General features: G+C 40.9%; 1 protein-coding gene across 2 annotated transcripts in view; it reads left to right on the top strand.

Annotated features, from left to right (window-relative positions):
• SLX4IP (SLX4 interacting protein) overlaps nt 1-15,147 on the top strand; it is a 189,585-nt gene that overhangs the window by 117,009 nt on the left and 57,429 nt on the right. For both annotated transcript variants that reach the window (XM_014546468.1, XM_014546469.1), the window contains one exon: nt 1,939-2,059. In XM_014546468.1, coding sequence (XP_014401954.1) covers nt 1,939-2,059 — 121 coding nt within the window. The remainder of the gene's footprint in view (nt 1-1,938; nt 2,060-15,147) is intronic.

Here is a 15,147-nt window from a genome sequence, read left to right as displayed (position 1 = left end):
AGAGCAGAAGAGGGGGGACCAGTTTTGCATATTACCTAAAAACTCACATTTGTGAGTTAAATCTAGTGTTTTCTATACTGTTTGAGAAGTACATGTGTTTACAATAAAAGTCAAGTTTGGCTCTCATTGCCCTCTGAAGCAACTTAAAACTTTGTTCTTGTTTTAATTTATAAAGATTCTAAGAGATTAATCTGAGATGGCATTGCAAGAAACCAGTGGAACAGGTTTGAGGTGACCTCGGCAACTCTGAGCCTTCTTCAGAGTCTTTGGGAATTGAACCAGAATTATCAGTCCTTATGCATCATGTCTGAATCTAAGAAATTTAGATTAGTGTGCATTTTTTCCTTTTCCTACATTAAATAATACCTTTCTGCTAGTATGGCTAATGTGGACAGTTTCTTCCCAGTGCATGTTTGTACTTTTAAAGTTTTGTTTTTCTTTTCATAAATAACACTAGAGGCCCGGTGCATGAAATTCATGTACTCAGCGGGGGGTGGGTGTGTGTGTGTGTGTGTGTGGTGGGGGTGGTCCTTCAGCCCAGCCTGCACCCTCTCGCAGTCCGGGAGCCCTTGGGGGATGTCCAACTAACGGCTTAGCGCTGCCGCCGAGCCCAGCTTCTGGCTGAGTGGTGCTCCCCCTGTGGAGCACACTGACCACCAGGGGGCATCTCCTGCATTGAGCGTCTGCCCCCTGGCGGTCAGCCCCCTGGTGGTCAGTGTGTGTCATAGTGACCGGTCATTCCGCCGTTTGGTCGATTTGCATATTAGCCTTTTGTTATATAGGATTGATACATAAAAACAATAGACAGCTGTAGAAATTTGCTGTGGTATGGTATATTGACATTGAATTAAAACCATGAGCTTCTGTTATCTAATAAATATTAATCTACTTTAGAGAAATATGAAAAGTTAAATTATTTTAATCATTAATAGGTGAATATAGTGCAAATGGGTATATACAGTATCATCAACAAGAGTATGGGAAAAAATCAGATTACTGATTTCCAGTTTGCTATTCAATTCACTACTCAATGCTTTTCCCTTTTTTGGTAGATCTGTAAACCTGAGGCCAGAAACTAATGAATGGCAGTGTTTAGATTTTAAGTTTTAGAACCACATTTGAAAAATGGGAAATTTTTGTGTAAAATAGAAGCTTCTGGTTCCTCTTGAACAAATTGGAGGATCTGGTGATATTGTGCCTTGTATTTATCCCCACATTAAGCCCTGGGGGCTGCCCCGTTGAGTGTGTCAGGGTTCCCTCTGAATATTCCCTGGCTCCTTCCTTCGTCCACAGTCTTCTGTCTGGCCATTGTGAGCACTTGTTTGGGGCTCTCAATGTCTCAGTAGAACTGGTTGATATTTACATGAAAATAGTCTTCACCTCACTGATTTCATCACCTTGGCACTATAATTTTTTAAAAATTATTTTAATTGATTTTAGAGAGGGAACAAGGGAAATAAAGATAAACATCAGTGTGAGAGATACATCAATTGGCTGCCTCCCTTGTGTGCCCTGAATTCACAAGATCCATCCCTTGTCCTTAAAAGGTAGGCACAGAGCACTTTAATTTGGGGTAAAATGGGGATCGAACACACAACCATTCAGTACACTCCAACCAACCTAGCCACACCAATCAGGGCTGGCACTCTAATTTTTATATTGAGGTGTTTTTATCTTCCTTTTAGAAATGTGAAACTAAGGCAAAGAAAATTTAAATGAATTTCTCAGATCACAGAGTGGGCCCACAAACCTCAGTAGCAAATTTGCATCTCCACTATTCTCTATGAGTACATAAAACATTCTTCTCAGCATTCGTAGCTAACTAAACAAGCAAACAAAATGAAATGTTCACTGTTAACTTTTTAATGTGCATGATGTTGACTTTTTTTGCATTGTATTAAATCAGAAAGTTATCTCTAATTTTTTAATTTACTATAGGAAATCTGTTTACTGTTAAAAGAAACCATTAATTCAAGAGTTAAGGAGTACTTGGAAGTTCGTAAACAGCACAGGCCGTCAAATACAGAATTCACAAGATCCAGTCCCTTGTCCTTAAAAGGTAGGCACAGAGCACTTTAATTTTGGATAAAATGTCTGCTTTGTAGAAATGACAATTATGTTTGACTCTGACTGTCATGTTAGTAAAGTGATACATTTAAAATATGTGTTCTAGTGAAGATGCTTTGTTTGGGTAAAGAAAATTAGCCAAAAAGCCCTGAAGGGTTTTTAATGGTGGACAAAATATATGAAAATAGAAAATAAAACATTCCCAGGGAAACTGTAAATTTATAAAAGGGTTTTTTTTAGAAGTAATCTTATAAATGGATTTACATTAAAACTGACTTGATTTGGAGCTTTGTGCTTTTTAAAATGTTTTCATATATGTCACCCGATTTCAGAGGTTCTCAACTAGGGTGAATTTTGCTTCAGGGGACATTTGGTAATGTCTGTAGACAGTTTTAGTTGTCGTAACTGGGTGGGAGCAGTGGCCTGGGAACTACTGGCATCTAGTGGGTAGAGGCTAGGGATGCCACTAAATATCCTATAATGCATGGAACACTCCTCCCCTCCCTCCAACACACACACACAGCAAGGCCTTATGTGGCCCAGAACATCAAGGGCACTAAGGTTGAAATATCATTACCCTATTTCCCAATCACACTTTGAGACTGGTAATGTCTGAGTTATAGATGAAAAGGCTGAAGGTCTGCAAGATGAAGGGGCTTGCCCAAATAAAATATCTTGTTATTGAGGACAGATTATCTTGTATATTTGGCACTTCCATCCTCCCTTCTCCTCCCAGTACATAGCCCAGAGTCTGATACATAGATTTAGTAACATGATGAATGACAGAATATTCGGGTGGCAAGTGGCAAAACCTGTCCTCAGACCCAGCTCTTCTGACTCCCAGCCCACTTCTTTCCAGCCTGTCGTTGTGTTTTTAAGTTTTTACTAAGTCAGCATTTCATAGCACTCTTTCTGGTACAAATACAGTCAGAGGACAGTGCTGGACTACTGTGAACTGGATTATGCTACTGCACACATCTCTTTAGGAAAGGAATGGTGTTATCCCCCGTCGAAGGGATACTTGATCTTAAGTGTTTACCTGGCACAGCTCATAAGCAGGCAGACATTAAGTTTACCCAAACAATATTGTTTAGATGGTACTTTCTGGTTTGTCGCTTAGAAGTAGTATAAATCTTGAGAAAAGCCATAGGAGCTTGCAATCTTTGTAGCATTCTTTGCACTGAGCAGATGTGCTAGCCTCACTTGCTAACTGATACAAAAGGAAAAGGGACAGAGTGGGTTTCAGGACATCCATCCCTGCTGTGGCAGTGGCTTGGTCTGCCACCCATCCTTCCTCTCCTGCTGAGTGAAGAAAGCTAAATACACAGTTTCCCAGCCTCCCGCACACATAGGGAACACAGCTCTAGCCCCAAGATGAAAATAAAAACTTTTCTTGGGCTCATGCGGGCAAGAAGTTTGTTTTAAAACAGAAAAGTGATCTCACTGTACAAACAGTATTGTAACCTATTTTTCTACCTTTCATAATATAGAAGTCCTTTAAGACATGTACATCCCCATTTTTAAAAACTTTGTTTTATTATGGTAAACTATACATAGCATAAAACTTACCGTTTTAACTATTTTCAAGTATATACAATACCAGTGTTTAGTGCGTTCACATTGTTGTGCTACCATAACCACCGTCCATCTCTAGAACTTTCTCATCATTCTAAACTGAAACTCTTTACCCATTAAATAATAATTACTCATTACTCCTTTCCCCAGTCCCTGGCAGCCACTATTCTACTAATATATATATATTTGGTAACCACTAGTAAATAAATATGTTTAATATATAAATATATAATCATGTACCACATAATGACATTTTGATCAACGGTGGACCACATATCTGATGATGGTCCCATAAGATTACAATGGAGCTGAAAAATTCCTGTTGCCTGGTGATATCATAGCCACTAACCTCTGAGTGTAACACATTACTCACTTGTTTGTAGTGATGGTGGTGTAAACAAACCTACTGTGCTGCCAGTCATATAAAGGTAAAGCACATGTAGTTATAGTATTAGGCTATACCATGTAGGTTTGTATAAGTACACCGTGGTGTTCACACAATGACAGCATCACCTAAGGACACATTTCTCTGAATGTATCCCTGTCATTAGGCATTGCATGACTGTATATAATAATATACATCACATTTTGTTTATCTACTCATTTGTCAGTGAAGTAGTTGGGTAGTTAAGTTGTTTCCACCTTTGACTATTGTGAATAATGTTGCTATGAACATTAGTATACAAATATTTGGTTGAGACCTTTCTTTCAATTATTTGGGTATATTCCACACCTGAAGTGGAATTGTTGGGTCATTGGGTAATTCTGTATTTGATTTTTTTTGAGGAGCTGCCATACTGTTTTCCATAGTGACTGCACCATTTTACATTTTTACCAACAGTGCATGAGGGTTCCAATTTCTTCACAACCTTGCCAACATTTATTTTCTCTTATTTTGATTATAGCCATCCAATAGATGTGAAATGATATCTCATTGTGTTTTTGATTTGCAGTTCCCTAATAAGGAGTGATGTTGAGAATCTCCTCATGTGCTTCTTGGCCATTTGTATATCTTCTGTGGAGAAATTCCTGTTTATGTCCTTAGCCCATTTTTAAAAAAATGTATTTTATTGATTTCAGAGAGGAAGAGAGAGGGAGAGAGAGATTGAAACATTAATGATGAGAGAGAATCATTGATTGGCTGTCTCCTGCATACTTCCTACTGGGATCCAGCCTGCAACCCGGCATGTGCCCTTGACCAGAATTGAACCTGGGACCCTTCAGTCCCCCAGCCAATGCTCTACCCACTGACCCAAACCAGCCAGGGCTCCTTTGCCTATTTCTTAATTGAGTTGTTTGGGTTTTTTTGTTTTTGTTTTCGAGTTATAGGAGTTCTTTATATAGTCTGGATATTAATCTCTTAATTAGATACATGACTTGCAAATATTTCTCTCATTCTCTGGGTTACCTTTTTATTCTCTCTCTCTTTTTTAAATTTAACTCTTTTGTTGTTGTTTTTTTTGTTTTGTTTTGTTGATCCTCAAATGAGGATATTTTTCCATTGATTTTAAGGGAGAGTAGAAGAGAGAAGGAAAGACAGAGAAACATCGATGTGAGAGAAACACATCAATTGGTTGTCTCCCACATGAGCCTGATCACGGCCCGGGTCTGGGAGGAGCCTGCGGCCAAGGTACGTACCCTTGACCGGAATTGAACCCGGGACCCTTTGGTCTACAGGCCAACGCTCTATCCACTGAGCCAAACCAACTAGGGCTACCTTTTTATTCTGATAGTGTCCTTTGACACACAAATGTTTTTAATTTTGATGTAGCCAATTTGTCTATTTCTTCTTTGTTGCCTGTGGTTTGGATGTCATAGCCAAGAAATCATTGCTAAATCCAGTGTCATGAAGCTTCTTCCTATTTTTACTTCTAAGAGTTTTACAGATTTAGCTTTTACATTTAGGTCTTTGATCCATTTTGAGTTAAGGTTTAAGGTTTAAGGTGAGGGTCCAATTTCATTCTTTCATAGGTAGATGTCCACTTGTCTCAGCATCATTTGTTGAAAAGCCTGTCTTTTTTCTCATGGAATAGTCTTGCACCCTTACTGAAAATCACTTGATCATAAATGTGAGGATTTATTTCTGGGCTTTCTGTTCTATTCCGTTGGTCTATATGTTTGTCTTTAAGCCAATACCATAGCTTTTTTATTACCATAACTTTGTACTATGTTTTGAAATTAAGAAGTATGAGTCTTCTGATTAGTTATTAATTTTTCAAAATTGTTTTGGCTATTCGGAGTCCACATCACCATTTTTAATGACTACATAGTATAAGTGTTCATTCTCTAATTTATTGGTCAAACATTTGGATGCATCTGATATTTTATTTTTACTGTGGTAAACCATGGTGCAATGAACATCCTGATGATGTACATATTTGCAAACTTCGGGGTTTTTTATATCACTTTTATTTTAAAGTGCATATTTTTATTGGCATGTAAGAGCTTCTTAAGGATATTAATTCTTTGTATGTTGTATATGTTGCTAAAGATTTTCTCAGTTTGTCATTTGCCTTGGTCTTGGTTTACTTAACTTACAACTCCAAACAAGGAGAAACCTTTATTTGCCTCATGGAGGCTTCTGAGATCACCAGCCACCAGCAACCACCAGCACGATGAATGCTGGCCTTCCTTATAGTAAGGATTGCCATAGGGAGGAGGCAGGATGATGATAATGCAACCTTCTTTAGAAAAATGGCTAAGTGACCCTCTTTGAAAGTAAACTTGGTATGAAAGCGTCATCTTTCCTCTCCTTCCTACTTCTTAATTGAACATGTCTTTTGATGTGCACATCTTAGCCAGTCCCCTTCTGTGCTGCCATCAACCAGTCCATCCTCCTGCCTCACCTGGACAACTGCAGCAGCCCCCTAGCTGGCTTCCTTGCATGTGCTGTGGCCAATGCGTCACCTGCTATCAACACTTCAGTTGGTGTAATCCCTTAAAATCGTAGGTCTAATCCTGTGCACCTCTGCAGGATTTCCCCAAAGCTCCCAGGATGAAGACCAAGATCCCTGGGGTAGCTGCCTCTCCAGCCTCATCTTGTACCACTTTTTCCTCATCCAACTCCAGCAAACTTAATTTCTTTCTTCCAAAGCTTCATTCTTCTCCTCATGTTGGGCCCTTTGCCCCCTGTCTTCCCCTTCTCCTATGCTTCTTTCAGCTCTCTGCTCAAAGTCTATTCCTCAGGGAGCTTATCCTGTTGACAGGTGCCCTGTTCCAGGCCCATGAGCATTCTGAACTTTTGTTCACACTATTTGATTATTGTCTTATCTCTCCGCAAATGTATGAGCCACCCAAAGACAGGTTCTGCCTCTTATATTATCTATTATATCTCCACCACGGAGCACATTTCCTGGCTGGTGGTAGGTACTTTATACGTGTTTGTTCAAATGATAAATTAAATACATGGTTATATCTTTCCTCTTCCTAGTAAGGTCGGGGCCTGCCATACCCTACCTGTCCTGCTTTGTCTCCTCCTGCTGCTTTCTTTTCTATTTCCTGAAAACCTACATTCTTTATCCCTCTGTGCCTTTGCGCTTACAGGTTTCTCTATCTGAAAGACTTTTTTAAAAAAACTTTTAAGAACCAACTCAAATATTACTTCTCCAAAGTCGTCTTCAGTTCCCCCCTCTCTGGCACTTAACACTTTTATAACATTTGCCATATTGTGTCCTAATGGTGTTATAAGCAGTTTACCTGCCTTTCTCCCTCCCTTTTATTGGTTAAGATTGATTCTTTGTCACCTTGTAACTCAAGAGCATAAATAGATAACTGGGCTTTTGGTTGTAGTGCTTAACCTCATACTAAAGTAACTCATTTCTAAAAGGTAAGGGCTTTATTTGCCCCTCTCTACCACAAGGCTGCTTTTCCCAGATGCCCAAGGCTCCTCATGTTCTAGGCCCTACGCACTGGCAGGGATGAAGTGCACAGACACAATAATATACCGCCACCTTATATTGTTTATTAACAGCTGCACAAAAAACAGGAACTGAATACATCCTTTTACTCTTTCCTCAGAGGACCAGAGACATCTCTAGACATTTATCTAACTGCCTGTTCTTAGCTGCTTCAATGATCTTACTTAAGTGTCTTTTTCAAAGCAATTTCAAAGCCGCTAACCATAGGCCTTTCCTATTTCCCCTCAGTGTTCAGCTCTGTGTCTCATGATCCTTGAAACTAGAAAGACCTGTCATTACCATATTACCATATTGGTGGTTTGGACGAATGTGGGTGGTTCATGCTTTTGTATAAATTGGATGTCTTTTCTCATTTCCACGTGTTTTTTACCTTTATCATTTCCAAATTGGTGTAACAGTAATGTACCTCACTCATCATGGCACAGATATCGAACACATAATGCTGAAGGCTGATAACTTTGCTGATTACGCTCATAAAAGTAATTTTTTATGCTCTGACTTTTCTTTCTAAAAAAATAGCATAAATGGCTGTGAGGCCATTTCGTTAGTCATATAATATAAAGGAATACAATGACTGTTCATAAACTAATCAGCAAATAGCATAGCACAGACATTTGCTAGTAATCTCATCTTTTTTAGGCCGCCTGAAATGTTATTCCAGTAGATTCTGTAAAACTTAATGTTGTAAGAAAGTTTTTTAAAAGACTTCACTGTCAATCCCACCTCTTTAATATTTTCTCCCTTAGCCTTGCCAGTATTGGGTGTTACCAGTGTTTTTAATTTTTGCAAGTCCGATACACCAACATTTAAAAAAGATATCTTGCTCTTTGATTTTTATTTATGTTTCTGTTCTTATGTATTAATTAGCTGAACTGCATATTTACAGCCCGTGTTCACCTTTGCATTTTTTTCTTTGTCTTTTTCTTCTTAATTTCTTTTTTTTTTTTTTTTATGTATTAATTAGCTGAACTGCATATTTACAGCCCGTGTTCACCTTTGCATTTTTTTCTTTGTCTTTTTCTTCTTAATTTCTTTTTTTTTTTCCCCTTTGTCGCTTGTTGGTCAAGGCCCTTCTTAACAGCTTTTGAATTCCTGCCACAGCCTTCCTGATTTTCCTTCCAGCTCATCTACACCTCTGCTGCCAAAGTGGCCTTTGAAAAACAAAATGTGATAGTTCTCCAGCTTAAAATCTTTTGTGGTCAGGAACCTTAGTTGCCTAATAGCCTTTATTTAATTCCATTTCTGCTTGAGACTAAGCAGAATGGGTCTGGCTCTTTAGAGAAGAAGCTGATTAAAGGTATTAGGTAGCTCACAGGATCTACCTGTGGGAGGGCCAGACAGCCCCGTTCTGAAGCTACGCAGTCTGCACAGCCTCAGCCTCAAGGTGGACACAGCTGTGGTATAGGCACCATTCCAGCTGCTGTCTGTGATGCTCAGGACCAGGGGTCAGCTGCTGCCCCCAGTCAGCAGAAGTTGACTGCCTGTCACCTGGATGCTCCTTCTGAAGTTTCTGCAAGGAAAAACCAGATCCTATGGCTGTACCCTAGTTGCAGGTGAGCCAGGAGATGCAAAATAATTGTCATTTACCTTAGGAAAGTGGGGCTTACAGATGTGGAAAGTTAGCAAAACTCAGGGAGAGGATGGTCAAAAATTTGAGGTGGGTAGCCACCAGTTACAAATATTCATGGAAGTGTTTCCTCTTTAATAAACTTTAAAACAATAGCAAACTATTGCCAACTACACAACTCTCCTAACTACAAGGAAATGTGCTCAGCATCTCCTCCAAGAGAGATAACCCAAAGTCCCAAGTTCTAGCTCCAAGTCTAGTTCTGAGTGATGTTTATTCTTCTACTAGTTCATTCACAGCCTGTATTTGTTAACTTATTGACTCAATCATAAAGTTAACTATTGTCAACATATCTTGAATAAAATAGTAAGGAAGTAGAAAGTCAAAAACTTAGTTAATATATGAATACTAGAGGCCTAGTGCATGAAATTCGTGCACGGCAACCCAGCACTGACTTCTGGTCTGGTTGAGCCTTCCATCTTTACGACCCTGGCTCTTTATCATATAGATATACATGATACAGCAAGGAAGACAGTAAAGGAAGATGCTACCATTATAATATCTCTAGCGAGCACATGAAATAAAGAGCTAGTGTTTATATCTTTTCTCTTCTAATACTTATTTCATATTTCCTTTGTCCTTAGCCAATAAGTCTGCTAATTGGCATTCCTTACCTGGCAAAGTGATCCAGACCTTTATTTCTGAGGGATTTGAGCCTTCAATGGCCCGGCCTTTGTGAGATTGTCTTCCTTCTCATTACCTTTTAGTAACTTCCCATTTTCATTCCCTGGTTCCAATAACCATGTACTCTAGCCAAGAGAACACATTTTTCTGCTGGTCATAGTATGTTAATATATCTTAATCCAAGTATTACAAGGTCCTGCCTTGCCATTTGTATCATAACTAAATTTTCAGTAGATCTTTCCATCATTGTATAAGGCCAGCTGCGTTGAACCTTACTTGATTGCTCGGTAGGGTCATTGAATTTTGAGTCCACTGCCTTAGTTCATAAAATGAGTTTCTTGGTCAGAAGCACTGTGGTGGTCATGATGAATGAGGCCTGCAGTAATATGTGGCTTACATAAACATGGCAGGTAAAGTGGGGGCATTCAAATCCTGAATATGAGTCCATTCTAGTGCCTTCTTTGTGATGAAAGAAGTCTAATATAATCCACTCACCTCTGCTGGTCCATCTTTCTGTGATGAGGGCTGTGGGGAAGCTCACATTAATTGCTGCTGCTGACAAATTGAGCACTTGGTAGAGCTCGGCGTTAGTGAGTTTAAGTCCATGTTGTTGAGTCCAAGCATTCTTGCCTCCATGGCCACATGGCTCATGAGCCCTTTGAGCAGGTAAGTGGGCAGCTGGGGAAAGAGATTGGCCAGGGCAGGTCATCTTGTTCAGCTCATAAAAAAAAACCTTCTCCTTAATAGAGCCTTTTGGAGAATATTCACATAAGATACAAATATTTTTACTCTATATAATTTTGCTCAATGTCTTGTCACCATTCCTTCTGAGTTTCTGCCTATGAATGTGTGTGTGTGTGTGTGTGTGTGTGTGTGTGTGTGTGTGTGGCACTCTCTCCTTACGGGCCCCCAGTGGACCCAAAATATACTATTCACTATTCTGCCCCCCTGGACAGATTTACCTTCTTCATGCCAAGTGAGGTTATATCATTGCATTCATTCACTTCTGGCTGATGCCATCTATTGGGAAAAGCCATTGATTAACCAGGCACAAATTTTTCTCTGCTAGTAAACTGGTCACCCAACCTTTCAGTTCATGTATATAGGTCAGAGAAATATGCAAACATACCCATCAGTGTTTGTGCTTATTTCTTAGTAGTAAAAACGATGCAAAAACTTGACTTACCTTTGGATGTACTCTTTCACATGCTCCAGACCATTGGATATTTAGAAATTGTATTTTCATAGGTTTCATCTATCACCATATGACATTCCTGTGTCCTACCATGATATCTAGAATACATGCCTCCTTCTGCTCTGTAAGTCCTACCATAATGCCCTCAATGTAGTAGACCAGAACAATAGCCCATAAGGTAGTGAGATAATCAAGGTCCCTGTGGACTATTCTTGTTACTGAAGCAGAATGTTAACGGAGCAATGAAGCATACAATGAAACTGTGTGGTATTCCGTCTGTAGATAGAAACCTGCTTCTGAGTTCTCTGCTCACTGAGATAGAAAAATCAGATTTTACCCGCTCTGTATTGCTGATGCTAGGCACTATAGTGCTCCAGTTGAGAGACCACCCACCTCTAGGAGAATGCATGCATAATTAAACCTGCATTACTCCATCATCATTCTCCAAGATCATTTGTCTTCTACTTATGTCAAAGAGGCAAGTTAAATAAGAAAAGTATATGAAAAGCTATTCTTGGATATTTTGAGTTTTTGATATCTCTTTGATTTCGTAGGGATCAGTACTGCTTCTAGTTTACAGTTCTGATGCAGAGAGGAACTCCAGAGACTTCCCTCCAGTCCTTCATCATCATAATAGCACTCCCTCCAGGAGAAATGGGGTTCAAGTGTGGATTCTATCAGAATAAATCTATTCCAAGTATATACTCAGCAACTGAGAAAACAACTACACTTGTTGAGGTTAACTAAATTTTTATGGATCACAGTGACATTCAGGAACCCCAAGAATTAGCACTCTCTCAGAGCCAATGCCCAGTCATCCTCAAAAGTTCTGGGTGTGCCCTTTTCTCACTGTGCAGGTACCCTGGTGGAAAGCTGCAGGCCCAAGTGGAAGATTTATGAATATTCCTGCAGAGTTATTGACGCATCCTTACTTGCAGGATGCCTGGCTCTATTCATTCCAAGAGATATGGGTCTGAGAACTGACTTGAACCAGGGACTGGTGAGAGCCTATGGCTCTCCTTCAGGTAGTCCAAGCCAGGACCTTGTTCACCAGGTCTGATTTTTTTTTCTATTATACAGTGTATTATATTGCTAGAGCTGCCATAATAAAAGACCACAAGCCCTGGCCAGTGTGGCCCAGTAGTTTGAGCGTCGCCCCATGCTCCAAGAGGTCACGGATTTTATTCCCTGTTGGTGGGTTGCATGCTCAGTCCTCGTTAGGGGGAATGCAGGACGTGGCCAACCAATCAACTTCTCTCTCCTCAGTGTTTCTCTCTCTCCCTAAAAAAATCAATAAAAGCATATTAAAAACACACACAGGATATGTGGCTTAAAGAACAGAAATTTATTTTCTCACAGTTCTGGAGGCTGGAAGTCTGAGATCAAGGAGTTGGCAGGGTTGGTTTCTACTCAGGACTCTCTCCTGGGCTTGCGGATGGCCTTCTTCTCCCTGTGTCTTTACATGACTCTTCCTCTATACATGTCTGTGTCCTAATTTGCTCCTCTTGAAAGGACACTAGTCACCTTTTTTAATTAATTATCTTTTAAGATCCTATATCCAAATACAGTCACGTTCTGAAGCGCTGAGGGTTAGGACGTCAACATATGTGTTTTGGGGAGACATAATTCAGCTCATGATATACAGTTTAAGTAGGACCCAAGTATGTTCTCCCTCTTATTTTGAATTGTGGATATAATCACTCAACCAATAAGCTGAAAATGTCTTGAGTGAAGCCACTGACAGGGTTTCTAGCGAGGTTTCCACTGGCTCATATTCTCCAGTGGACCAAGTGTCTTGTCCAGCCACGGGCTTTAATTGACTGCAAATTTTGGGCAACTCCATTACCAAGTGACCCATCCACTCTTGTTGGTGGTCTCTAGACAACCCTCCTGTCCTAATCATCAGCCTTCCCAGCAACTAGTTCTCTCTCCCTGAAGGGTGTCCCTCACTCCCAAGGTGGCTGTCCACTATATTGGCCTTCCACCATTATGCAGGGGGTCCCTGGGAACACAGGGCAGTCACTTGTCACAGGTTGACAGTCTTACATAGATCAGCATGCACACCGATTGCTTTCTAGCAGCCTTTAGGTAGGTATGCTTGGCTGGAGTACAGTTCATGTACCCTGTAGCTGCATTCCAGCAGAGGGTCCCCAGCCCTCCCACTGAGCAAACATAAAAATGACTTTGCAAGGATGGAGGTGGCAAACACTTTAGTCCCAGGTTCAGACACTGAGCTATCTGGCTGTTCAGGAGAATGCTGGACAAACCAGCTGCCCAGTACCTGTGGCAGCTCTGCGCCCGGACCTGTGGACAGCTGAGTTCAGGAGGAGCCTCTCTTCCATATAGGGAGGAGCTTCATTGTCACTGAGCCTAATTGACAGGCCCTGAACATCGTGATATCTCACCTCTGGACCTTTGCACATGCTGCTGCTTCTCCTCCCACTCCGTTGGGCCAGCTCCTTACCCTGCAGGCAAGTGCTCGGTTGTTACTTACCCTGAAAAGCCTATTCCGATTCCATGCATGGTCTTTCTCAGGAAGCTGGTCCTTCCTTTCCTACTTGCCTGGTCCTTCCTGGACAGTAGCAGCACTCATAGTTCCCTGATTCCCCGAGGTAAGGGTCTTGTCCTGTCCAGCACCTCTTCTGGAGCCTGTCACTCCAGAGGAGCACACTTACTTTGAAGAAATAAAGGAATGAATGGTAGTTTCTACTCACTGGTCACATGTTTGTTTGCCAAGGCGTTGGGGCATGCTTCCATTGCAACATCTCTTTCCCCTTTAACAACAGGCAGAGGTGAGTTACAGATTTTTAAATGGTTTTTCTCACTTGGTTTCAGAAAGTCAAAACCACATCCTCTCCAGTGTAAGATTAGCTGTAATACCTTCTGACTTTTCTGCAGCTAGGGTTTGAACATCCCTTTCCTCCAGTCCTACCCGATCCTACGTGTTCTTGAGGATTACTACAACACTACTACTTACCTGTCACTATGTTACTGGCCTTCAACCTGCTGGGTGCTGGGTCTCCCATGGCAAAACTCTGGGCAGCCCATTCCAGCCAGCATTCGTAACCCTGTTCTGAAGAGGCGTACCAGATTCAGAGTCCCAGCAACTTGCTCAGGGTCGCATAACTAGTAAGTGTCAGAGGCAGTATGAAAACATGCCTGTCTGATGTCTGGTTTGTCTTCCCTGCTTTGTTATCTCTATTATGGAAAAGTGTGTGTCTGTGTGTGTTTTCTTTTAATACAGTTTTCCTCTAATCATGAAGACAAAGCTGTCCTTTTATTAACACGGGGAAGCTAGGAGCATTGTCCTGCTTGAGCTACCATGTGGGCATCTTTATTTCAGATTTTATGTCTTCTGTTTTCTGATCACAGGCTGGAAGAATGGACTCCAAAACAGAGCTCATCTTCCAGCTCCAAATGCTTATTTGCATGCATTGTCTAGGTACTAGGGGTTCACTACAGTTTTGTGTTTGTGGAGCAGTACATTTTTTTACTGCCTATTATCCTATTCCGTATAACCTTTTTCCTTATAGTTAACATCTAAGAAACCCAGTCCTTTGGAAAATGCCATAAAATAAATTAAATTTTCCTGGGTACTGTGGTTTTTGTTTGCAGTGGCTTTTCCCCCTCCCTTGGCTTTTCTTCTAAGCTGAAAGCTCCTCTAAAATCTTAGCTTAAATCTCTGGCCAAAGTGTGTAGCTGTCTGCTCGTTCCTTTGTGGCATCCAAGGTATCTTCTGCGAGTGTTCGGCGCTAAATTACCAGGCTTCCTCTCTCTTCCTCGACACCCACGCAGCATTCTGCGGTGGGGCACATTACCACCATGTTAGGAAATCAGTGGGTGTGCACAGAACAAGAGAAGAAAAAGATGAGAATTGCCAAAGCAAGCAAGTTCTTCCTATTCTTCCCTCTGTCTGCGAAATACTCCCCTCCTTCCCCCACACCCGAGGCCTGGTACCTGCCAAAGAAAGCTTTCTCTTCGCTCTTCAGACACAGGCCTGATTGTGAGCGCTTCTCCTCAGTGGCCCCCTGGGTGCAACGTTGTATATGGACTGTTGGTTTGGGTTTGTATTTGTTTTCCCAGCCCACTGAAAACAGGGCCTTTTCCTAGTTAAAATAAATTTTGGAAGCGAAACCCTTTTC

The sequence above is a fragment of the Myotis brandtii genome, unplaced genomic scaffold (assembly GCF_000412655.1).
Source record: "Myotis brandtii unplaced genomic scaffold, ASM41265v1 scaffold45, whole genome shotgun sequence".
In the NCBI taxonomy this organism is placed as follows: domain Eukaryota; kingdom Metazoa; phylum Chordata; class Mammalia; order Chiroptera; family Vespertilionidae; genus Myotis; species Myotis brandtii.
The sequence above is the reverse complement of the archived record's forward strand: the minus strand, read 5'-3'. Positions and strand labels throughout refer to the sequence as shown.